General features: G+C 39.2%; 1 protein-coding gene across 7 annotated transcripts in view; it reads right to left on the reverse strand.

Moving 5' to 3' along the window:
- Nucleotides 1-27250, reverse strand: part of Hnf4 (Hepatocyte nuclear factor 4) — an 832843-nt gene that overhangs the window by 144258 nt on the left and 661335 nt on the right. For all 7 annotated transcript variants that reach the window (XM_067140295.2, XM_067140296.2, XM_067140294.2 and 4 more), the window contains 2 exons: nucleotides 10947-11067; nucleotides 10433-10570 (listed from right to left, as the gene is read on the reverse strand). In XM_067140295.2, coding sequence (XP_066996396.1) covers nucleotides 10433-10570; nucleotides 10947-11067 — 259 coding nt within the window. The remainder of the gene's footprint in view (nucleotides 1-10432; nucleotides 10571-10946; nucleotides 11068-27250) is intronic.

A 27250-nucleotide genomic window follows, 5' to 3' on the forward strand; every position in this document is an offset into this window, starting at 1 on the left:
GGGTTGTTTATCTTTAAAGGAATTGAATCATTTTTTCCATTAACGGTTAACTTTTTTGATCTTCTATTAGGTGTTTTAGTTTGTTTTCTAGAGTTTTTTGCTTTCTGTCTAAGATGTTTGAGAGTTTATCAATGGTATGTCGTTGAATGGAGCTCCAAAAAGGCGATGTAAAATGGGATATACTTAAGTGTGCTTTGTAGAGCTGTAAGTTTAGTAGCGATTTTTTTATGTACAGTCACTTTAATTCGTTTTTTAGCCATATTTTGTTTACTCTGTTTTGGGTGTCAAGAGATTTTGAGCTTGATATGTTCTTTCTTTGGGTAGACCTTAAGAATTTCGGTATTACACCGCACCTTAAACATTCTTTCAAAAACCAGATATCTTTAGCAATCTTACTGACTTTAACCTTGAGGTTAATATACCTGTTTGTCTTAGTTTTTGCCTGGTTGGTTATCACATTACATGTAACTAATCTCATTATTAGACCCGTATTGAACTATGCTATGATATACTAACAATTTGTTGGTTATTTTGATCCACCTTTTCAATACAAATTACAGTTTGTGTTGCTAAGTTGTAATGTTACAACACTAATTTACCGGGACATGTTTTGCTATTCCTATCCCTAACTCCCCTTCCTATAAATGAATATTTGCCCCAATTTGTCCCCTTGAATTACAACTTCATATTGTGATCTTTCCTACTTTTATAAACGCCACTCAAACTTATTCGTCTACTAATGTCATTCCACGCCATCTCTCCGCTGACAGCTCAGAACATACCACTTACTTGTAACATACCACTTAGTCGAGCAGCTCTTCTTCTTTCTCTCAATTCCTCCCAACCCAAACTTTGCAACATTTTTGTAACGCTACTCTTTTGTCGGAAATCACCCTGAACAAATCGAGCTCCTTTTCTTTGGATTTTTTCCTGTTCTTGAATCAGGTAATCCTGGTGAAGGTCCCATACACAGGAACCATACTCTAGTTGGGGTCTTACCAGAGACTTATATGCCCTCTCCTTTACATCCTTACTACAACCCCTAAACACCCTCATAACCATGTGCAGAGATTTGTACCCTTTATTTACAATCCCATTTATGTGATTACCCTAATGAAGATCTTTCCTTATATTAACACCTAGATACTTACAATGATCCCCAAAAGGAACTTTCACTCCATCAATGCAGTAATTAAAACTGAGAGGACTTTTCCTATTTGTGAAATTCACAACATGACTTTTAACCCCATTTATCAACATGCCATTGCCTGCTGTCCATCTCACAACATTTTCAAGGTCACTCTGCAGTTGCTCACAATCTTGTAACTTATTTATTACTCTATAGAGAATAACATCATCCGCAAAAAGCCTTACCTCCGATTCCACTCCTTTACTCATATCATTTATATATATAAGAAAACATAATACTGCCTTGAGGAATTCCCCTCTTAATTATTACAGGGTCAGATAAAGCTTCACCTACTCTAATTTTCTGAGGTCCATTTTCTAGAAATATAGCAAACCATTTGGTCACTCTTTTGTCTATTCTAATTGCACTCATTTTTGCCAGTAGTCTCCCATGATCAACCCTATCAAATGCTTTAGACAGGTCAATCGCGGTACAGTCCATTTGACCTCCAGAATCCAAGATATCTGCTATATCTTGCTGAAATCCTACAAGTTGAGCTTCAGTGGAATAACTTTTCCTAAAACTGAACTGCCTTCTATCGAACCAGTTATTAATTTCACAGACATGTCTAATATAATCAGAAAGAATGCCTTCCCAAAGCTTACATACAATGCACGTCAAACTTACTGGCTAGTAATTTTCAGCTTTATGTCTATCACCCTATCCTTTATACACAGAGCTTACTATAGCAACTCTCAGTTCATCTGGTATAGCTCCTCTGACCAAACAATAATCAAGTAAGTACTTCAGATATGGTACTATATCCCAACCCATTGTCTTTAGTATATTCCCAGAAATCTGATCAATTCCAGCCGCTTTTCTGGTTTTCAAATTTTGTATCTTATTGTAAATGTCATTGTTATCATATGTAAATTTTAATACTTCTTTGGCCTTAGTCTCCTCCTCTATCTCAACATTATCCTTGTAACCAACAATCTTTACATACGGTACTGCTGACTAAATACTTCTGCCTTTTGAAGATCCTCACATACACACTCCCCTTGTTCATTAATTATTCCTGGAATGTTCTTCTTGGAACCTGTTTCTGCCTTAAAATACCTATACATACCCTTCCATTTTTCACTAAAATTTGTATGACTGCCAATTATGCTTGCCATCATGTTATCCTTAGCTGCCTTCTTTGCTAGATTCAATTTTCTAGTAAGTTCCTTCAATTTCTCCTTACTTCCACAGCCATTTCTAACTCTATTTCTTTCCAGTCTGCACCTCCTTCTTAGTCTCTTCATTTCTCTATTATAATAAGGTGGGTCTTTACCATTCCTTACCACCCTTAATGGTACAAGCCTGTTTTCGCATTCCTCAACAATTTCTTTAAACCCATCCCAGAGTCTGTTTACATTTTTATTTACCGTTTTCCACCGATCATAGTTACTTTTTAGAAACTGCCTCATGCCTGCTTTATCAGCCATATGGTACTGCCTAATAGTCCTACTTTTAAGACCTTCTTTTCTATCACATTTATTTTTAACTACGACAAAAACAGCTTCATGATCACTAATACTATCTATTACTTCAGTTTCCCTATAGAGCTCATCTGGTTTTATCAGCACCACATCCAGGATATTTTTCCCTCTGGTTGGTTCCATCACTTTCTGAATCAGCTGTCCTTCCCGTATTAACTTATTTGCCATTTGTTGGTCATGCTTCCTGTCGTTGGTATTTCCTTCCCAATCACATTTCTTTCCATGTCGTTTCCCACATAGCCGACTCTCCTATCAAATAATTCCGAATCCGCGTTAGTGCTACCCTTTCCCAGTCTGTACACTCCAAATATATCAAGTTGCCTATTATCTTTAGAAATGAGCCTTACACCTAGAATTTCATGTGTCTCATCTTTAACTTTTTCGTAGCTTACAAATTCTTCTTTCACCAGAATGTGGTTATAAACTACAACCCCAATGTACTTTTGTGAAATAGGGCTCCATGCTGTACTGAATATTCAATAATAATAATACTGAAATCCTACGTGCTAAGCCTCACTGGAATAACCTTTCCAAAACTCAAACTGCCTTCTATCAAACCAGCTATAAAATTTGTGAACATGTCTGATATATGCTTTTCCAGAACTTACATCGAACTCATGTCAAGCTGATTGGCCTGTAATTATCTGCTTTATGTATGTTTATTGCCCATTCCTTTATACACTGGGGCTGCTATAGCAACTCGCCAATCATTTGGTATAGCTCCGTCATGCAAACAATAATCAAATATTTCATACATGTACTATATCCCAATCCATTGCCTTGTCATCATCATCATCATCATCATCATCATCATCATCATCATCATCATCATCATCATCAATGTCCCACTCCAGTCGCCTGGGTATAGTTAACAAGCCTCCTCCACTCCTTTCTGTCCTTCCACTTTTCCTGCTTCATTACTTGCGCCACATCCAATCCAGCTTCTCTAATGTCCTTTCAAATCTGATCCATCCACCTTCTTCTCGGTCTTCCAACTGGTCTCTTTCCCTTAACTTCCCTTTCCAATTCCTTTCTTGCTACCCATTCCTTTCCCATTCTTTTTACATGTCTGAACCATCTCAGTCTTGCTTTCTGTATCTTCTGTACTAAGGGTTCGATATTTAGCTCTAATCTGATTTTAATAGTTTGAATTCTATCTCTTCTTGTCTTTTTAACCAATGTTCTTAAAAATTTCATTTCTACTCCTTCGACCTTACTATCTTGTCTCTTATTAGTTACCAGCGTTTCTAGTCCATATGTTGCAATTGGTATGAAGCACTGTTTATATAATGTTAATTTAATTCTCTTGGGTACTTTGTCATCCCCTTAAAAACTCTCTGTACCGAGCTCGATAGCTGCAGTCGCTTAAGTGCGGCCAGTATCCAGTAATCGGGAGATAGTGGGTTCGAGCCCCACTGTCGGCAGCCCTGAAGATGGTTTTCCGTGGTTTCCCATTTTCACACCAGGCAAATGCCGGGGCTGTACCTTAATTAAGGCCACGGCCGCTTCCTTCCACTTCCTAAGCCTTTCCTCTCCCATCGTCGCCATAAGACCTATCTGTGTCGGTGCGACGTAAAGCAAAATAGCAAAAAAAAAACAAAAAAACTGTATTATGTGTGATTTGTTAGATATGTTCAGTTGGTGTAAGTCATTGTCGTTCAATCTACGTTCGTGCGTGGCTGCCATTATGTGTATGCTGCTGTTGAATTACAAGTAATTAATCTCATTTTGTTCCGTATTGAAGATACAATAAGTAAAATTCTTTCAAGAATAAAATTACTGTGTCTACCTATTCAATACAATTATATTTTGTAGTGATTAAATCCTACATGAATTATAAACACTAGTTAGGAACAAGTTTCACCCTGTTTTGGGCATCTTCAGCTAAATACTAATCTTAAGGGCAAGTCTTAAATCTATTAAACATTGGAACTTAATACTAAATACAATGGTTCGGCTTTATACCACGGTGGAAAATTCTAAGTTCCCATGGAGGGAATTAGATATGTTTCACCAATAGAGCATGTCAAAAACAGATCAGATATAACGCTTTTCAGGTGTTTGCTCTTTTAACCTGCGTTTCGTCTTAGGTCTGACACTAGACTTATCAGAGTGGGATGTGTCAGACCCTACCCACTGACGCTGGGGTGTATGCAGGTGAACTTTTTTCTTTCTTTTCCCTTTTTTCCCCCTAGTTTTCATTCCCCACCCTGAAGGGGTGGTGCGGGTCACCCTGAAGGTAACGCCTTCACTCTGGCCAGGAGTTTCGGCAGGTTGGAGAAGGAGTAAGGGTATGGGGAGGAGGGTAATTTGATGTATGGAATTGGGAGGTGTGTGCGGATAGTATTTAATTATCAGGGATGCGTATAAGGATTAAATATTCAGAGGAGAGTGCAAGGGTGGACAATATATGACTTAAGAGAGACATGACGGAACTGAAGGAAGAGAAGTTTTAAGCAAGTGGGTGATGAGGGAGTTGGAGAGCAAGGAGATCAATACTGTGGGCACTTGGAATGCTTTGAGACGGAAAAGGTAATTACATCCGATCATCGAGCTGTAGAATTCACTCTATCTTTACTGCGAGTTATGCGCCCCGTACCGCAGAGGAAGTTAATGTTCGCATGGACTAAGGCCAATTTTCCTCAAATGAGAGATCTCCTTTCGTTGTGTCCCTGGAATTTTATCCAGGACTCCCCCTCCGTCAACGAGGCGTTAACCCTTTTCTATGACTTCCTTCGGGCTGTAATAAAAGACACTGTACCATCCCGGATAGTTAGCACGCGGAAGTACCCATGCTGGTATGACTCTGAGGTAATAGATAAATTAAAAGAAAAGGAGAGGGCAAGTAGGAAGTTTAAAAAAATGGGCCATAGTAGTGATTATGTGCAATTTTTGACCATACGCGGTGAATTTAAGCATCTTCAGCTCAAAAAATACAGAAACCATATAACTTCAATGGAATCGAAATTAGCTGCCAACCCAAAGTGCTTCTGGAATTTTGTAAACAACAAACGGAGGTCATCTCGCCTGCCATCTACTATGCTTCAGGACGGGAAAGAATTACAGGACAAGAGGAGCATCTTGGACAGTTTTGCAGATACCTTTGAAAAGTATCACTCACCTGCCGCACAGTGTAATCTATCCACTTCGTCCGTGTGTGATACAGGCCTAACTTCAATAGTGACCTCTCCAACAGAGGTACCTTCAATTCTTGCTTCTTTGGATACCTCCAAATCATGTGGTCCAGATGACGTACCCGCAATAGTATTGAAAGAATGTGCGTCTGAGCTAGGTAGGCCACTTAGCATTATAATAAATATGTCATTCTTGTCAGGGTATTTTCCGTGTGAGTGGAAGAAAGGTTACGTCATACCAGTGTTGAAGAAAGGAGACAAAATGGTGTTCGATAACAATAGGCCTGTGGTGTTATTGTCCCTAATTTCAAAGGTGGCAGAAAAGATCATGTACAAGAGATTGTACAGTTCATTTTCACAGTATATTAATATAGCACAGCACGGTTTTGTACAGAAACACTCTACTATGTCCAGTATGGCGGTGTATGCCAATTTCATTTCAGAATCTCTCGATAGGAGGCAACAAGTGGATGTTGTTTCTATGGATTTCTCCAAAGCCTTTGATTCAGTTCAACATGATGCTCTACTCACCAAATTGTCAGCATATGGGATAGGACGAAATGCTTTGGAGTGGATTAGAAGCTATCTCACTAATAGAGTTTGCATAGTAAAATCTGATGGTGTCCCCCAAGGCTCTTTACTGCGTCCTCTTTTCTTTGTCATATTCATAAATGATTTAACATCAGTTATACAACACAGTAATTGCCTTCTCTATGCTGACGATCTAAAGATCTTTAAGGTAATCAATAGTGAGTTGGACTGTAAGTTGTTACAGTCTGACTTAAACCTCCTAAGTAACTGGTGTAAAAAGTGGCTGCTTGGTTTGAATGCTTCAAATTGCAACGCAATTACATTTTCACGCAAGTTGGGACCAGTAAATTACCCTTACCATTTATGCAATTTCCAAATTGCTCGTGTGAATGAAATAAATGATCTTGGTGTGACACTTTCAAACTGCTACGGTCTTTCCTTCGAGAAACATTTAGACAAGATTTCTGGGAAAGGGTTTAAATTACTTTGCTTTCTGAAAAGAAATTGTGCCAAATTTGTTTCTCCTAGAACTCTAATAACTTTGTTTTGCACTGTAAACAGGTCATCGTTAGAATATTTTTGCGAGGTGTGGCTGCCTTCTCAGCAGTATTTAATACAAAACTTGGAAAGAGTCCAAATAAGGTTCATGAAATGGATTGGCTACAAGGGTTTGGATATTTCTCTCTCTTCATCCGATTACGAGTCTTTTTGTGAGACTATGAGCATGAGGACATTGCACTCATGCCGCAGATGTGCCAATGCCCTCTTTCTTTATAAGTGTCTGACGAACAGAGTGGATTGCTCAACATTACTGGAGCTGATTCCATTACATGTTCCTCGTTGAAATACTAGGCAAAGGTATATTTTTCATCTGCCTAAAGTGAGAACTGTGTCTCGGGCTAACTCATGGCTTGTGAGGGCACTAACATCACTGAATGCGGTGGGTGAATGAGTGGACCTTTTTCACTCACCCCGTCTATAATCAGACATGCCCTAATGACCTCATGAATGTAAGGCCCTATATGTAAGATATGTAATTATGTAAATGTTACTAGATGTAGTTTAATAATGTAATTTATTTAAGGAGATTGAGTTTTATTTATTTATTTATTTATTTATTTTATTTATTTAAGGTGTTATAAATATGCATATAAAAAGGTCTCTAGATTTAGTTTGAACTTGGTTATTACTTTAGAAAATTAGTGTTACTTACTTAAGGTGTATTTGTTGTATATTATGTTTTATTGAATCATCTTTAATTGGGGAAAATAACCTGTTGATGATATATAAATCTGTTCTATTCTATTCTATATAGATGAAACACCAATGAGAAGGTTACAAGAGAAATGAGTAAGAGTCAGAAAAGGTCAGGGGAGGACGGTGGTGGCGAAAGGAAGAAATTAGTTGGAGGAGGGGGCGGACTAATGGGTTGAGGAGGTGGAACGGGGGGAGGGGTCAGCCGGGGGCGACGAGGGGTGGTGTAGGTTTGAGAGCGTGCTGGTGGTGAACGAGAAGGCTCCACTCTATATCGATGACAATAGATGGGGGCTCCGGGGGCAATGAGTCACTGGACGGGGGCTCCGGGGGCAATGAGTCACTGGACATCGGCGACAGTTGGGAGAAGGTGACGTACCATATATGTTGGTTCTGAACTGGTCTGAATGCGAAACGCACGACAGGTGGGGATTCCGGTGGCGTGAAGTTCTTGTACTATGTCCTGGCTGGAGATGGAAGGGTCGAGTCCACAGATCACACAGCTGGGGAGACCGCACCCATGGACCTACATTCATGATGCGCCTTCAGATGCCCAGCAAAGAACACGCCCAGCATCTCATCAATACTGGCGTACAAGTATATGGTCACCACAACTGAGTGGAGCCCTCCCACTCCCCACCCCCACCCGACCACCAACTATTAAACAATACACACCACCGCCCCCGACCAACCCTCCCCTGTGTTCCCACAAATCCACAACAAACACTGCTCCCTCTCCCAACTGGACCCATCCCTCTACCTCTCCAAACATACGACCTTCTTCGCCTCCTCATCTTATCTCTCCATAACATCTCCACCACCCTCCAGCTCCTAACCTCCCATAGCTACCCCGGACCCCACTTCCGACCGAGTTAGTCACATCGTACTCATTATTAAGAATTGTATCACCTCATTCATCACTCTGAATTGTATGTAAAACCTCACCACCTCCCTTGCAACATCAATGCATCTCTCTCTACCACCCTGGTAAATTCATTTAAACCCCACTCCTAGTGCACATCCCCTACAATTCTTATCTACATAACCGAGATACCTCGCAATCCCTCCTCTCTAAATTCTGCACATCGTTCTTTCCATCTCCTTCATTCAACACTCCTCACAGTTCTCATCACATCTCTGGCCTGGGAGACAGCGTTACCGTCTAGGGGCCCGCCCCGCTCTTTGGGCAGGGAATGAAACACATTCTAAAAAAAAAAAAGGTTCACCTGCATACACACCAGCGTCAGTGGGTAGGGTCTGATGTCAGACCTAAGACGAAACGCTGGTTAATAGAGCAAACGCCTGAAAAGCCTTACATCTGATCTGTTTTCGACATGCTCTGTTGGTGAAAAATATCAAATTCCCTCCTTGGGAAATTAGAATTTTTCATTCGGAATTGCTAAGCGGGCAATAATTTCATTGTGGAGATTTATCTCCCGTATGCAGTTATCAGACTGTGCCTCTTATAATGGGCTTCTGATAAGTTCACCTGCGGTTGGTAGATGCAGAGTTGGTTGTTGTCCCATATGCTCTGTACTCTGACCGGCCAACCAAGCAGAGGAAAGGTGGCCACGGCTCTACCGTGGCCCTACGCCTCTGCATTCGGGAGACGGGCCTGGGGACTGGGGACTTCATGCCTGGTCCCACCCGTTGGCTGTCCTGAGAATGGTTTTCTGTGGTTTTCCATTCTCCTGCACTAAGGCGAATGCCGGGACAGTTCATAATATAGGCCACGGCCGCCTACCCGCTCACCTTCTCTGAACATCTTCTTCACCGTATAAAATCTCCCGGCCTGAGAAACGGCGCCACCGTCTAAGAGACCCGCCTCCCCATTCAGGGGAGGAATGAAAACGTTTAGTAGTTAGTAGTTCAACTGCATACACCCCAGCATCAGTGGATAGGGTCTGACACATCCCACTCTGATGAGTCTAGTGTCAGATCTAAGACAAAACGCTGGTTAATAGAGCAAACACCTGAAAAGCTTTACATCTGATCTGTTTATACCACGGTTCCGGTTTTGTAACAATATACTTACGACATAGGTGACCATAACACCTTTGAGCGAACCAGCTGTAAAACCTTCAAACTAATGTTCATCCATACAGTTGGAGGAGCCCCAATTCACGCTGTGATCAATCTCTAGTCAAACAAACACATTTGCATAAACTTTCATCCATACAGTAGGAGAAATCCAATTTAAACTTTGGACGTTTTCTAGTCATTGTAAAATAAAATAATTTAGTTGCTTTCTTGTTCACAAATTCTGGCTTTTAATTAATGCACATATTGTAAACTATTTATATATCACCTAAAGCACAACTTTTATGAACATTTTTTTTTAGCATAAGACCATTGTATTTAGTATTAAGTTCCAATGTTTAATAGTTTTAAGACTTGACCTTAACATTAGTATTAGGCTAAAGATGCCCAAAACTAGGGTGAAACATGTTCCTAACTAGTGTTTATAATTCATGTAGGTTTTAATCACTACAAAATATAATTGTATTGAGTAGGTGGACACACTAATTTTATTCTTGAAAGATTTAATTGCTGCTGTCATGTTGACATAACTCTGACAGGATTTGAAAGGAAGAATATGATGATGTTTGCTGCCATCAATTTTTATTTTCTAGATTTGTCTTAAGTAGATCCCTGGAAATCTTATCAATTCAAGCTGCTTTGCTAGGCTTAACTTTTGTATCATTTTGTATAATGTGATCATCTCCCACTAGGTCTAAAAGATAGCATCGTTCATTTCCTGAAGATTCTCTTTGTCCAATTACATCAAAACATTACTGTGACTTACTGTTAAATCTGAAATCTGATTGTAAGAAACTTACTTGGATCAAAGAACACAATGGCCTTCAGGCAAGAAAACTCTATATCATCTATTTGTACTTCACTGAGTGGTTTGACTAGCTCATCCATTATTCGGCCTCCTACTCGACTTATGTCAACGTCGGGAGAGATACCAGCATCTGAAACATTGACATACAGTTTTAAGTCTATAGTTACTATCACAAACAACATACCCCATGAACACCTTTAAACGATAGCCCAAAGTAAGCAACGAGAGAAACAGAAGGGAAGAGAAGGACAAACATAAAAATATCTATGATTTGTTTACCTTGTGACAGTTACTCTATGAATATGTAGCAGTGCATTAAAGCTGTATCAGAAGTGCATATATATATATTAATATTATTTATGTTACTGATACATGCAGATTTATAATATCCAGCAAGAACTGCATAGAGAATAAAATACATATTTCTTTCAAAGTATTTTAGACCATGTGCAACATCAAATTGTGTGACAAGCTTTGTTATAAAGAAACATTTTAATCTCTCTTACCTGGACTATGCCTGGTTATAATGCAGTTGTTCCCTAGTAATAATACATCTTTCAAGTGCATCGATCGCCTTGCCAAGCCAAGCAGCAAGTGTTCACCTGCGTGAGCTCTCAGAAGGGCCACCTGGAACAATAAGAACAAGACGGCTGTGTGTCCTTCTCCTCTTGTATCTCTATGACCTATTCAAACTTCTGATGAAAACGAGAGCCATTGGACTAGACAAAAGATGGCTAAATTTCTAGAAAATAGAACTCAAAGAATTAGAGCAGGCAGAGGAAGTACTCAAGGCAGTATTACTGGACCTATATGTTTTCTTATATATGTAAATGATATAAGCAAAGAATTGCAATTGTATGTATGCAGTAGTAAAAGGATTGTAAGTGACTGCAAAAAGACCTCAAAAATATTGCAGGATGGACAGCAGACAATGTGATGAAAAGTTAGGTTGTGAGTTTCACCAATAAGATAAGTCCTCTGTGTTGATGGAGGGAAAGTACCCCTGGGATCACACTAGCACATTGAGGTAGAAGGCCGTGTCATTTATTACGGAGAACTGCGTACGAAGCAAACAGCACTGCAGTATGAGGTTTGCTCCGTATAGTTCTGGAAAATAAAAATAGATGGCAGCAGACTACAGCTCTCCACATTGTATTCTTCCTTTCAAATCCTGTCAGAGTTGTGTCGACTCAACAGCAGCGTCCACATAATGGCAACCGCGCACAAACGCAGATTGAACGACAATTATTTACACCAACTGAACAGATCTAACAGATCACATATTTATGTACTAATTACTATGTAGATTTATCTCAATCAGTCATCAATGATTGCATTTACGGCTGTCAATTGTTTACCTCATATTTACATTTATTTATAATTGTTTACCTCCCTTTTTCTTAAACACTTTCAAAGAACTTGGAAATTTATCGAACATTATTCCAAACACTTACTCCTTGTCCTATAAATGAATATTTGCTCCAATCTGTCCTCTTGAATTCCAACTTTATCTTCATATTATGATCTTTCCAACTTTTAAAAGCTTCTCTTAAGCTTACTCTTCTACTTCTGTCATTCCATGCCAACTCACCATGCACAGCTCAAAACATACTGCATGTACCTTTCTGAAAGAATATTTCTTCAGGATCCACCTTTTCAATACATTATATATTGTTTCCATGCGTGGAAATGGAAACTTATGGAATAAAAGGTAAAATATATATATATATATGGATTGAAACAAGGCTGTGTGCTTGCTCCTACACTCTTTGCACTGTACATGGCTGCCGTGCTGCATGAATCATCTGCAAACAACTTAGGCATGGAGATTAAATTTCATTTTTATGGGGGCCTTTGCAATCTGACAAGACTTCGCTCACAAAGACGTACTCTGGTTACCTGGGTGTAAGAACTGCAGTATGCTGATGACACCGCATCTCCTACTCTTAACACTTGCAGAACTACAACAGTCAGTCAACTGCTTTAAAACTGCATGTGATCGCTTTGGTCTTGCCATTAATGCAAAAAAAGAAAAAACAACGAAGGTACTTGCACAACCTACCCCAGATTTAACACTTCCTGAGTTCAGTATTTCCATCTTAGACACAACACTGGAACAGGTTGATCACTTTTCATATCTTGGAAGCATCTTGTCTAAACAGTGTACCTGAAAACAAGACGTTGATAAAAGAATTGGAGCTGCTCATGCAGCATTCGAATGGTTAATGCACAGAGTTTTCATGAATAAGGACCTAAAACTGCATATCAAACTCATGGTGTACAAAGCTGTTGTCATTTCCACACTGCTGTATGGCTGTGAAACTTAGACATCTATCGCCATGATATCAAAAAACTTGAGCGCTTCCACCAACACAAAATGAGGTTCATCTTGAATATTAAGTGGGAGGACTATTTGACCAACACGGCAGTTCTCGACAAAGCACAGCTAAATAGCATTGAGGCAACAATCATCACTCATCAACTGAAATGGTTAGGCCATGTTCCCTGCATGGGTGATACCAGGCTTCCGCGCCAAATTCTTTATTGTGAACTTTGCTCCAGCATTAGACCTCATGGAGCCCCTCTTAAGTGTTTTAACGACCAGCTGAAACACATCATGAAGACAACTGGTATAGATATACAAACATGGGAAGAATGTGCTGTCGACCGCTCACTGTGGCAGAACACTACATCCACCGCTGTCAACTTGTTTGATAGAGAATGCCGCAGACATCAAGAGGCCAAGCGACAAGCAAGAAAACTCCGTCAATTACAACCCCACCCTCCTCCATCCATTCAGTGTGATTTGTGTGGGCGTATGTTTTATGCCAGGATTGGTCTGTTTAATCATCGTAAACCCATCCATAAACTGAGTTGAACTGGTCAATGTCCGGCCCCGCGGTGTAGGGGGCAACGCATCCGCCTGTCACCCGGCTGCCCCAGGTTTGATTCCCGGACATGTCAGGGGTTTTTAATTGTAAATGATAAATATTCCTGGCCTGGGGACTGGGTGTTTGTGTCATCCTTAACATTCCTTTCTTCACATTCAACACTTTACACTTCTGGTATTTACAAAATATACGCAGGTTCCTCACATATGGTGCAAGTAGGGGCAAAAGATCTTTCTAGGTCGACGCCCTGAAAAAATAGCATTTAAAAAAGAAAATGCAGGAAGAAGTTAACTTATATATATATTATATTATATGGATGGAAAATTTATAATGTCCAATAATGGACCATTTATATTGAATTATAAGTTATATATACTCGGATCGAGTTAGAGCCGACGACAATGTATTTTTAAAATTTACATAAATAATGTTACATCACTACTATGTCTTAAGCAGGACATGTTTCATCTATTTTTTTAGGCATCTTCAGCCACTGTTCCTAATATCTAACATCAAAATTGCTAGGATCCTAGGCTTGTTTATGATAAAATGCTTAAAATAGTTAGGCTAACATGAGTTGCTCTGTCTAAAAAGTTATGCTTACACATACTATACATCTTATAAAAACATGCTTGACATGATACTGTATAGGCTTTTGGGCTTATGCGGTGTCAAGAAAATAAGGCGAAATTCTTAACGTTTCACAGAGAACTGTGCTCTGTGTCCTCAGAAGAAATCTTGACTGACCACGACAAAGGAACAGTGACACTTTGAATTTGGACAATATAATAGAAGTAGAAATGGTACGTTCATTCACCACCAGATGGCCCCCAGGACGTGGCACAATGCTAGCGTTCGAAACAGAAGCTGACGGAACCATCACAATCACACTAAGCGGTTCACATAATGTGTTTGCATAACATATGGCATAGACAGGTGTATGATATAGACACAAGCCTGGAATGAAACTTCATCTATTTCTATTTCTAAACCACCTAAATCAGCAACATCCGTCAATAAAATTCACTATGGAGATGGAGTCAGATGGATACCTTCCTTTCTTGGATGTTCTAGTAAGAAAGAAACCGGGCGGCTCCTTAGGACATACCCTCTATCGTAAACCTACCCACACAAATCGCTATCTTCATGCAGATTCTCACCACAATCCAGCACAAAAACAAGGCATTCTCAGGACACTCACCAAGAGGGCGAGACGAGTTTGTGAGCCATCACATATCCAGGTGGAGATGGACACGCTCAGAGTCACGTTTAAGGGTAATGGTTACAGTGATTTGCAGATTTATAGAGCCCTACATTCCAGAGAAACGACCAAGCAAAGCTCACAGAAGGAAGAAGTGAAGGGAACTACCTACTTGCCTTACATTCACAAAACCACAGATCAAATTGCCAAGGTCCTCCACAAACACAATATAAAAACCGTGTTTGGCACCGCCACTAAAACTGCTCACAGTCTGAGTAAAACCAAGGGCATATTGTCCCCCCTTTTACATCCTGGGGTACATGAAATTCCCTGTACGTGCGGTAAGGTATACATCGGCCAAACATACCGGTCCACTGGTACCCGTATCAAAGAACATGAATGTAATATTCGTCTCAACCAACCAGACAAATCGGCAATGGCTGAGCACGCTCTATCGTCGGGTCATGATGTCATGTTCCAAGATGCTTGAGCTCTTACCCACACAAGACACTACAGGTCCAGGATTATGCGGGAAGCTGTGGAAATATATAGAAATCCTAACAATTTCAACAGGGACACCGGCTATCAATTTAGTAATACCTGGTTGCCAGCCATTAAGAATTTACGTAGGTAGTTCCCTTCCCTGTCCTTTCACTATTGTTATTTTATCTCGGTGTTTTCCAAATTTGTACGTTCCTCATCACCAGATGTTTCATTCCAGGCTTGTGTCTATATCATACACCTGTCATATCATATGTTACGCAAACACATTATGTGAACTGCTTTGTCTGATTGTAATGGTTCGGTGAGCTTCCGCTTGGAACGTTAGCGTTGTGCCACATCCTGGGAGCCATCTGGTGGTGAAAAATGTACCATTTCTACTTCTATTATAACGTCCAAATTCAAAGTGTCATTGTTGAAGAAGCCTTTCTGCCAGTCGAGATTTCTTCTGAGGACGTAGAGCACAGTTCTCTGCAAAACTTTAAGAATTTCACCTTATTTTCTTGACACGGCATAAGCCCAAAAGCCTATACAGCATCTTATTCTTATTCATGTCTATAAGTACGGGCCGTGAAAGCATTAATGGCAACATCCTTGACATGATTGTTACACACTTTAAAAAATGTGAGTATATACTAGTTCAAACACAATGTTACTTACAATGACGTTAGGTTGGCTTGAATTGCTCAGTCTATAATGTCCAACTTGCGTGCAACCTATGAAAACTTTACTGATTTGATTGTCACTCTTTTGTGATGTTTGTTTTTAGGATAAAATTTCAGTTGTGGTTTCATGGGATGTTGTTGATGTGATCAGTTGTCTGACTCTTTCTTCTTGATTGCCTTGTGATGATTAAAATTAAGTAAAACAGGGCTGCCTGCCGTTATGTAGATTGGAAGAGGGGATAGAAGGAACTGAGCACCGAAATGCTATTAAATACAATCGCTTCCTAGCCATGAGTAATCATCACAAAAATTGCAACCACTATTACACTACGATAAATCAGGACTTAAAAATCCTACAACAGGAACATAAAGGTCCATTGCTTAAAGTTTTAGAGAACATCGACCAATACAAGAACCTGGCAGGCAATTTAAATGAGGTAAATGAAAAAAGAAATATACTGTGGGGAAACATTTAATCCTAATTATCTGTGAACAAAGTCACAATTGGAATAAGCCCAACCCACAGTGCACAAGTTCAGGAGCTTCTCCCACACTCGTGCCAGTCATGCCCTCCCTTTCCACCCCACCCCTTCCAATGCTCGGAGACCGACAATAACTAATCGCCCTTAAAACAGAATATCTAGAGAGTATCTATCTACTAGTACTACCCATACCTCACCTGTAAGAACCGAGTGAAACTCCGTTAACAGCGGACACAGAATGGTCAAGTGGGCAAAGAGAATGTAAGTTAACGCAGTTAGCTGAGAAATCTTGCTCTTTCTGTTCACATTCATTTCTAAGTAATTTTTTCATTCCATTACAGATTATAGTTACTGACTGTTCATCTCAATAGAACACATCATCTGTAATTAAGACCTCTGACCTACTATAGACATCTAGACAGAAAATATTGAGTTTTTGCTCATGGACAAGAAGCTGAGACTCGCAACATTGTGAACCAGAACACACAAGATGACATGCCCATCTGTACCCTCCATTTTACTTTATCATGAGCTCTAAGCAATATTTTAATGTAGAATCCTAAATTTTAATCTTAATGTTTTTAAACTTAAAGTGCCTTACTGAAGATTACTCATAGCGAATTGAAACATGTCGAATTGTAGTTTATCCAGATCTAGTTTTTACTGGACGTTTGATGCCATGCAATAAAAAGAAGCAATCCTATTGGCGCAGACGACCCCTTGTTGCCGATTATGTTTTTGCTTACAGCACGTGGCTTTGTTTATGTGTGTATGCTTTGGGCGCCTCAACTTTCATTGTGGTTTGTGCTTCGGTGTGATTTTTTCTAATATTTTGTTACCATTTTATTTGCAATTTATTTAAATCCTTTCGTGATTCATAGTAAATAGTGTATGTAGCGTTTATTGTCTTACTACATTTACCGTTATGTATTTTATAAGAATTTTAGTGAGGTTATTGAGTCATTTTAGGTTAGTTAATTGCGGTATGGTTATGTTCTTTTTTCTAACGTGTGATCATATGCTCCGTTTAAAATCTTGCATTTTCCAAGTGAACCTTACATTTGCGGGTGATTCATTCAGCTGTTGTTTATTTGTTTATACTGCATAGAAACAAAGTTGTCACTTGTTTAAAAATTAGCAGCATCTACCGAAACATCAAGTAAAAACTAGATCTAGATAAACTCTAACACTCATCTTATAAGATGATACTAATGTATTGACTTAGGAGGATAATGAGTACTGTTTTGGTATAAATGTAAGAGTTTTTAGTCTCTATCCTTAAAACATCGCAATGCAGTAAAGTTTACAATGGTAACAAGTATTTTCACAAAATACACAAGGAAACAACCATATTGAAATACAATTATAAGTGTCTTATGGCTTGTAATTGATTTAAAACAATGGTTGATGCTATACAAATGAAGACTACAGGAGAATAGGGAGGCAAGTCAAGATTTTATAATTTTACACAGGAGCTGATTTAAAGTTTGAAACCAAATAACGATCATTTGTCTTCAGATATCTTACAATGAATGTATGTAATGGAACAGACATATATTTCTTTGTTATGAAATACAATATAAGGCAATTTTTGTCAGCAGAAGCACAACACATTAATAAAATTGTTTCATAGAGTCACCTTTCACAGCAGAATAGGGAGGTAAGTCGACAACTTTATTATTAGGCATAGATATCAAGGATAATTAAATAAAAAACCACCTATTCAATTGAATTGAATAGGTGTATTGAATAGGTGGTTTTTTATTTAATTATCCTTGATATCTATGCCTAACGTCATCTTCAATACGGAACAATAATGAGAGTTGTTACTTGTAACTTTATTATTGTTTGAGCAAAATGTAATCACATTGTTTTCTTCACATTAATTTTCTTCATAATTTAGGTTCATGTGGTAGATTTATGTAATAGATATGAGCCTCCATAAACCAAAAATCTTTCAATTCTTGGAGGTCTTTGAACTTCTGTTCTGATATCGGTAGATGTCCCAGGTATGCTCTTCGAGGATAACGAAATTCATTAGGTTCCGTATCACGTACAATGCTCCTTACGCACAACAGTGGAAACCCGTGATGCATTGTATAACTGCCGGTGGATGACTATGCACAGATCAATTCCTTGATTGGCCTGGTTAGAATGGGATACTTCTTACAGTAGTAATCGTCAAGGAAGCTGCTCCAATCTCTGATCGTTCCATCGTCTACTTATATAACTGCGAAGTGTTCACATTGGAACACCTCAACACAGACTTGAGGAATTTTAGTCAGTTTTTGTGTCTGTCAGTCCCATATCTTTGTCACATTCCAAGTATGAATGCCCTCTTACCGGGAATGTGACATGAACAGACTGTAGACATTTCAGCTCGTGGACAATATAGTGTAAGTATCGGAAAAGGGTGTAATTTTTGTTCTGCCCTGCTGCAGAGTCACAGAAGATATTTAAATGCTGGACTTCTGGGCTAAGAATTCTTGTAATATATTCATTAAGAAAAGGTGTTACCTAATTTGGCCCTTTTGTGCCATCAGTTTCTGGGTAAACATAGAAAATAGCCTTGTTGTCAGACAATTGGTGGACAATGAAGGAAAAGACGCTAAATTGTCACTTGTAATAAATAATATTATAGAAATATTTGGATGGAGATTATTTCAGAAATCTATGGACACTGATTTAGTAATGGGATCCTTTCTACTCTTCATCCTTGCTTCTCTCTTGCAATTGTAAAAAATTTCAGCTCTAAGAATGCGCACTTTGTATAGAGTTTCCAGGTATATGATCCTCTTCTGTAATAGGTCTTTCTCTTCTTCACTTGCTGTACTCAACTGGAATAAGAGTAATTTCTTATTTGCAACAAGCTCATCACAATTCTGATATACCCAAAGGCAATATTGAACCATGTACTGAAAATTGTTCGGTATGTTTCATAGGACCCCAAGTTGTCAGGATTCGTTGCCTTCCCCGATCTCTTTCTGCTATAATGGTTTTCAAGGCCCTTAAATGATGAGTTGTGATGTACAACCAGCCTTTCAGTTTCTACTGATAATTTATTGTGGTGGTTAGAGTGTTTGCATGCATATTGATGCCTATTTGTGAATTACTTCTTATGGATCTCTGGATATTTTCGTCTCTTTTTAGAAATCCCACGCAAAAACCTGAAAGCTTTTTGACACACGTCAATTTCTCTTGCATCACCTTCATTTGACACCCTTACCTTGTACTTGAAGCTTTTACATCACAGGATGGCATCTTCTTCATTTTTTCTTGGACTCTGCTGTTTAATATCATGGGCTGAAATTAAACCTCCCAAATGTAAAGTTTGTTTCTCCCAATACTGTAAATTATTGAAGTCGTTGATGATTTTATTTCGCTACTTTACGTCAATAATGTTGAAACACTTTAACCTACAATTACTAGGATCTCATGAGACTGGGCTCTAAGTTTTTGTCTGCATCCTTAATCCTACCAAAACTCTTCCTCTTCTTACTACTTTCATAAGATGACTTACCTTCCGTTTCCCCTGTAGTCTTCAAATGCATTACGCCTAAGCCACACGCTGCCTCACTATATACGGTGAGCTGAAAGCAGGCCAAGCGCATTCATCTTCTATCTCTCAGCCAGGCTGTCAAGGTGAGGCTCTCCACAAAACAGCAGTTAGCAATCGAGAAACTAACTGCTTGATCAGCAAAGTTAGACCAAAAAAATCTGTGGACTTGGAAGTTTGTCGACCGTACAAAACTCATAATTGTTTGAACAATTTATAAGACAGTGTTTAAAGACTTGTATTTTTCTTCTACATCAAGTGATAAAATATTCTTAGCATTAACATTTAAAGATTTGTGTTTTTCTTCTGCGCTTAGTGATAAAATATTCTCAGCATTAACATTTAAAGGTTTGTGTTTTTCTTTGGCACTAAGTGATAAAATATTCTCAGCGTTAACATTTAAAGATTTGTGTTTTTCTTCTGCGCTTAGTGATAAAATATTCTCAGCTTTAACATTTATAGACTTGTGTTTTTCTTCTGTGCTTAGTGATAAAATATTCTCAGCGTTAACATTTAAAGATTTGTGTTTTCTTTGGCACTAAGTGATAAAATATTCTCAGCGTTAACATTTATAGACTTGTGTTTTTCTTCTGCGCTTAGTGATAAAATATTCTCAGCATTAACATTTAAAGATTTGTGTTTTCTTCAGCACTAAGTGATAAAATATTCTCAGCGTTAACATTTATAGACTTGTGTTTTTCTTCTGTGCTTAGTGATAAAATATTCTCAGCGTTAACATTCAAAGATTTGTGTTTTCTTCTGCGTCAAGTAATAGAATATTCTCAGTGTTAACAGTTAAAGATTTGTGTTTTTATAAAACTGTGTTGAGTGTCGAAACTATTCCATAGACAGTGTTAAAACCTCTATGTACTCCTAACTTGAACTGTGAAAATTGTGAAGCATTAACATTTTCAACACCATGTGCGTACGCAATACAGACGAACTGCTTTCCCTGTTGTGGATGGCATGGTTTTCTCGTGTGTTTATATGCAGCTGCATGTATCCCATACGGTTCTCAGCCCTCACTTGTAGGTATTAGTTTATCAAATGTCCACTAGAATGCAGCAGTAATCAGGAAGTTCAAACTGAAACGATAAAAAGGGTAGTTCCTCCTTTCTGTGACCTCTACCAAAGCACATGATGTGCCATGTGTTGCATTTGAAAAATCTGTCATGCTGTTAGCTGTGTTATAGTACAAACATGTTCTCACGCCGGGTCAGTGATAGTGAATGGTTTCATTCTGTATAAAAATATATCAAAATCAAAGGTGTCTCTTTTGGATTTTATGAAAGTGATCAGTTAGAGGTTAACAGCTCAACGCTGAAACCTACTCCCTTTCCAGGTGCTGACAGGAATTTTGTTCACCATTTTCCAGAAAAGGTTTCTCCAGCAAACAGTAAAGTGAATGCTATGTGTTGTTGCAAGGTTTGCTCAGACAGAGGTAAGAAGGAATCTGGTAAGGGCATCAGAAAAGAGAGTAGATGGTGGTGCAAGGAGTGTCCAATGTTTTCAGGACTACCATACCAAAACAAAAGTGCAAAAATCCAAAGGAAAGCAGCTTGATTTGTTCTGGGTGATTTCTTTTTTCTTTTTTTTTTTTTTTTTTTTGCTAGTTGCTTTACTTCGTACCGACACAGATAGGTCTTACGGCGACGATGGGACAGGAAAGGGCTAGGAGTTGGAAGGAAGCGGCCGTGGCCTTAATTAAAGTACAGCCCCAGCATTTGCCTGGTGTGAAAATGGGAAACCACGGAAAACCATTTTCAGGGCTGCCGATAGTGGGGTTCGAACCTACTATCTCCCGAATACTGGATACTGACCGCACTTAAGCGACTGCAGCTATCGAGCTCGGTCTGGGTGATTTCCAACAAAAGAGTAGCGTTACAAAAATGTTGCAACGTTTGGGCTGGGAAGACTTAGGAGAAAGAATACGAGCTGCTCGACTAAGTGGTATGTAAGAAAAATTATCACAAAAATAATTTAATTATTATCACCACTTATTCAATACATGCCACGTGTTACGTGATTGAAATTTACATAATACTATATAAACTTCTCAGGGCCAAGTTTCACCCCTTCTTAAGGGCATCATCAGCCTGTAGGCAACCTTAAGGTCAAATGTCTGAAACCTTGTCTATCCATACATGGTTTACAATGAAAGTTCCTTTACACACTATCACAAGATTACAATGAAATCTAAAAACTTAATTAAAAGCTCCAATTTTCTCCTTAATGAACAGGAACAATAAAAACTTTTTAATATGAACCCTAGTATACCAACGGCCAGAGGTATGCCTAAAATCCTCAAAAAAGATACACCAATGCGCCCTATCATAAACTGTAGAAATAGTCCTACCTACAGGGTTTCAAAATTCATTCATAGTTTTTAAAGAAACATTATGATTTCAATAATAAATACCCCTTAAAAAACTCAGTTAAATTTTGTGAAATTTTTAATAAGTTTATTCTAAGACCCAATCGTGTATTATGCTCTTATGACATTGTAAACATGTACCCAACTATTCCAACCAATGAAACAGTAAGAATCATCAATCATATCATCATTAAACATAGTAACCTTAGTAAGCAGGAAATCAAAGAATTTATGAAGATTTTAAACTTCGTCTTAAATAAAAATTATTTCTCTTTTAACAGTATGGTTTACCAACAAAAAGGTCTAGCTATGGGCATCCGAGCAGACATTTATATGGATTCTACAGAGCGTACAAAGATTTTATCACAGATAAAAGGCATATGTTTATGGCTTAGATTCGTGGATGATACATCCGTATTCATTGATAAGGACGTCACCAGTAGTGATGAGATTTTAGATCATTCAAATAAAATTGACCTAACGTTAAATTTAATAAAGGAGACGAGGTGAATAATTCCTTAAACTTTTTATATATAACAGTCACACGTTTTCATAATGCATTCGATTTTTGTAGCATTCGATTTTTGTATCTTTAGAAAACCTACACACTCTCCCATTACTATTAAGAATACCTCCCTACATCCTAAGGCCCAAAAACAAGCCTCATTCTATAGCTTGATTTATAGAGGTCTGAAAATTCCTCTTTCTTCTAACAACTTAAAGGCTGAACTGAATTATATAAGGAATCTTGCCAAAATTAACAAAAGCAAAGTTTACATGGTCAATCGTCTAATCAACAAAGTAAAAACTAAATTATCCACGAATCTCATCCTGGACAAACCTAAAAGAACAAATTTGCTACATTCACTTGTAATAACCCTGCTATCCAGTCTAGCTCGAGCAGTCGAGGAGAGAGGTTGCGTAGCGAAGTGCGAGCTGTAAACATGGTTGGCATTGAACAGTACCGGGCCGCTATTGGGAAATGGCAGGCAAGGCAGAAGAAGGAGGTCAGGAATGGATTGGTGACGGACGGATTGAAAATGAGTGAAGCGGTGCTGGTGGTGACAGTGATAGGAGTGTTACTGGTTATTGGGGGGGTGGAAGTAAACCCAGGCCCAAATACCAGTGGAAAATTTAGCGCAGAGGATTTGGCCGCACTCAGGGTGGTTGTAAGTGAAGTGATGCAGGAAAAGTGTCAATGGGATAAGGTGCAGGAAATAAAGGACATGATGGAGGAGCAGAGAAGGGAGATAGGGAACATGAAGAAATGGCTTGAAACGAAGACAGAGGAATCGAGCAGGAGAGTGGTCAATAACGAGAAAGAAATCGAGTTATTGAGAGGGGAAGTGAAGCATCTGAAAGACGAGGTGATGAAGATGAAGAAAGAAGCGGAGGGGTACAGGCAGGAGAGATTGAAAAAAGCCATATTTTTATATGGAATTGAGGAAGGGGCGAGAGAGAGCAAGATTGAGCTGATATTTAAGGTGGTGGAAGCTATACGTGATGTTATGAAGGTAAACTTTAGTGAGGTAGACATTGATGATGTAGAGAGAGTTGGTAGAATCAAAGGTCGGAGGCCAATTAGGGTTACATTGTTCTCAACCCTAATGGCAGATTCTGTGTTAAGAAACAGCAAGAATTTACAAGGGCGGAAAATAGGGGTGAAAGGAGACATGGGAAGAGAAGGAAGTGAAAACGCGGAGATCTTGAATAGGCACCTTTGGAGAGCGAGGAACCAGGGGCTAAAGGCCCGAATAAGAGGTCTGAGGTTGGAGGTGACGAACGGGCGATGGGTCAGAGTTCATTCAGTTTCTAAGCTAAAGGAAATGGACGAAAACGAGAGGGTTGAGAGTGGTGAGAGGTCAAGGCAAGATGGGAAGAAGAAAGAAGAAAAGAAGAGGAGGAGGGACGTGGCAGGAGAGCAGGGCATCTCGGAAGAGAATGGGCAGTGCAGCCGGGAGACAGAAGACCAAGATAGTGAAGTGGACGGTGAGAGTGGACCGCAAGAAACTGGGAGAGGAGAGTGTAGTGGTGCAGTGAGTAAGAAAGGTCAAAGGGAGATGGATTCAGAAGTCCAAAATAGTGAGGGGGAGAGTGGGGGTGAGCAGCAAGAAGAGGTGAGTGCAGGGTGCAGTGGTGTAGCGAAAAAGAAAGGTCAAGAGGAGACAGATCGACAAGAAGGTAAAAAACTTATAAGTAAAGTCAGGAGTAAGAGCTTAAAAGACATATGGGGAAAAGTACGTAAAGGGATGGAGGATACAGAGGGAGAGAGGTCGATAAATACTAGAAGTAAGAATAGAGTGGGAGACCTAGAAGGGAGGGAGGGAAAGTTATAACAATTTTGGAAGATAGGATGTGTGAATATTGAAGGAGTAAGGAGCAAATTAGGAAACAAGAAAGTTAGGGAAGTAATTGAAAGTTTCGATGTTGTGGCACTCTTAGAGACGTGGTTGGAAACAGGGAGGGAGATTGCATGGAAGGGGTTTGAGATAAAATATAAATATAGAAGAAAAGAGAGGAATAAGGGACGAGCACCAGGAGGGATGATAGTTCTAATTAGGGAAGAAATTAGTGAAAGAGTAGAGGATATAGAGACCGATATGTTGGAAACCATATGGCTGAGATTGAATTTGGGAGAGAGAGAGGGACGGAGGAAGAAAATAAATCTAGCTTTTGTTTACTGCCATCCTAGTAATTCAGAATATGCAAATAAATATTTTTTTGAAGAGTTATTGGTGGATATTGGTAGGATAAGGGGAATGTATCCAGGGGAGGAGGATATGTTGTTATTTGGGGATTGGAACGCGAGAATAGGAGAACAGAGCCCAATTTATAGTAGGGAGGATGGAATGTGTTTGTTAGAAAGCAGAAGGAGTGAGGACAAAATTACAAATAGTTATGGAGAGAAGCTCCTAGAGATGTGTGCTGTGGGAAACTTGTATATTCTGAATGGGTGGATAGAGGGTGACAGGACGGGGAAATTGACATATGTTACGGAGAAAGGGGGTAGTGTGATAGATATGGTTCTGAGCTCGGAAGGGATGATTGAGGAAGTTGTAAGTATGGAAATAGGAGATTGGATTGAGTCACACCATTTCCCGGTGAGGGTTATGCTGAAAAGAGAGGTAGAGAAGCGTACATTGAAGGAAAATGAGACAAGGGATAAACGAGGGAGGGGTTATAATAAGTACAAATGGACAGAGAAGGTGGGCCGGGATTGGAATAGGGTAGTAAAGGAGGAGTTACATCTTCTGAAATATGGGTGGGAAGGGGCGTTAGAAGAGAATGATACTGATAAAGCCTTGGAATTGTTGCTACATCCAATAAAGATGATAGCGCAGAAGGTGAAAGCTAGAAAAGGAAATAAGAAAGAGGGAGAAGAATGGTTTAATAGAGAGTGTGAAGGATTGCGGAGGAGGGTGATGGACGCTTTAGGAGAATATAGAAGGAAAGGTGGAAGCCAAGAAAGGGAGTTTTTCTGTAGATTGAGGAAGGAGTATAAAAAGAAAATTTCTGAGACAAAAAAGACGTGGTTAGAGGAACAAATGGAAGCCATAAATAATGACTGCAAGACTAACAATTTTGAGAGAGTCTGGGATAAGATTAATAGAATTATTAAGGGTGGAAGGAATATGGAGAGAACGAGTATTGAGGAAGTGCAATGGGTCAGGCACTTCGAGGAATTACTAGGAAAAAAGGGGGGTGATAGATGGAGAGGTTCGGGAGAAGAAGTAATTTGGAGTAATAGGGGAGTGGCAATTTATGACTTGGATAAAGAAATCACAAGAGAGGAAATCCGGGGAGTGATAAGCAGAGCCAGAGCGAAGTCGGCCGGGGGGTGTAATGGTATAAATAATAAGTTTTGGAAGGAAATTAGTAAAAATGAGATAATGATAGAGGGCATGGTGAAACTATTCAATAGGATATTCGAGGGAGGAAATTACCCTAGGGAATGGGAAACAGGAATTATATGCCCTATATACAAGGGAAAGGGTAGTAGGAACGATGTGAACAGTTATAGGGGTATATCTCTGTTGGATTCTCTGAGTAAAATATATACTGGGGTGCTAGCGAACAGAATAAGTGGGTGGGCGGAAGAAAATGGAATTTTGACAGATTACCAAGGGGGATTTAGGAAAAAGAAAAGAACAGTGGATAATATAATGATAGTAAAGACTATTTTAGAAAAGTATAAGAATATGAATAGAAGTACGGTTTATGTAGCAGCAATAGATTTTGAGAAAGCTTTTGATAAGGTAAATAGAGAGGCCCTACGAGAGAAATTAGGTAGGCTAGGGATTTCGGAGAAGATGTTGAGGGCAGTGGAAGGAATATACAGGGAAGTCAGGTTTTGTGTAAAATTGGGAGAAGGGAGAATGAGTGGACCATTAGAGTCCAAGGTGGGTTTAAAACAAGGTTGCAAGTTATCGCCCATACTGTTTATTTTATTTATAAACGATATTTTAGAGGGGTTTGGGGCAGGAAATTGGGCTGTACCGGTAATTAATGGTTTGGAAGTGCCAGGACTGATATTTGCGGATGATGTGTTATTGATGACGTTAACTTCAGGGGCGATGAATAGGGCCTTAGAGTCAGTGATGCTATTTGCGAGGAAATGGGGATTGAAAATTAATGGAAATAAGTCTAAAATATTGATAGTACAGGTGAACAAAAGAAGAAAGATGGAAGGGAATTGGGTAATACAGGGAGAAAGATTGGAACAGGTAAGGAAGCTCGAATATCTAGGAGTTATTTTTAATGATAAAGGAACTTGGAGTGACCAGATCAAAAGAATGAAATATAGAGGCTTGGCAGCCTTAGCCTCAGTCAGAAATTTGCTACTCAAGTTCCCGGGGATCAGCTATAAAACACTGAGACTCGTGTTCAGGTCGGTAATAGTGGGGAGGGTATTATACGGAGCAGAAGTTTGGGGGCTGGATGAAAAAAGAGAGGAACTGAGAAAGATTGTTAGTAGTTTTGCTAAGTTAGTGATGGGCTTACCGAGGTGTACAGCAAATGTAGGGGCGGAATTAATGTGTGGGGAGGATTTGGAATCAGAGGGTGTGAAAAGAATAGTTAGATATTGGATGAATTTAAAAAGACAGGAAGGTGGGAGAGTTTTACAGGCTGCATATGTACA

This window comes from Anabrus simplex, chromosome 2 (assembly GCF_040414725.1).
Source record: "Anabrus simplex isolate iqAnaSimp1 chromosome 2, ASM4041472v1, whole genome shotgun sequence".
NCBI classification, from domain to species: domain Eukaryota; kingdom Metazoa; phylum Arthropoda; class Insecta; order Orthoptera; family Tettigoniidae; genus Anabrus; species Anabrus simplex.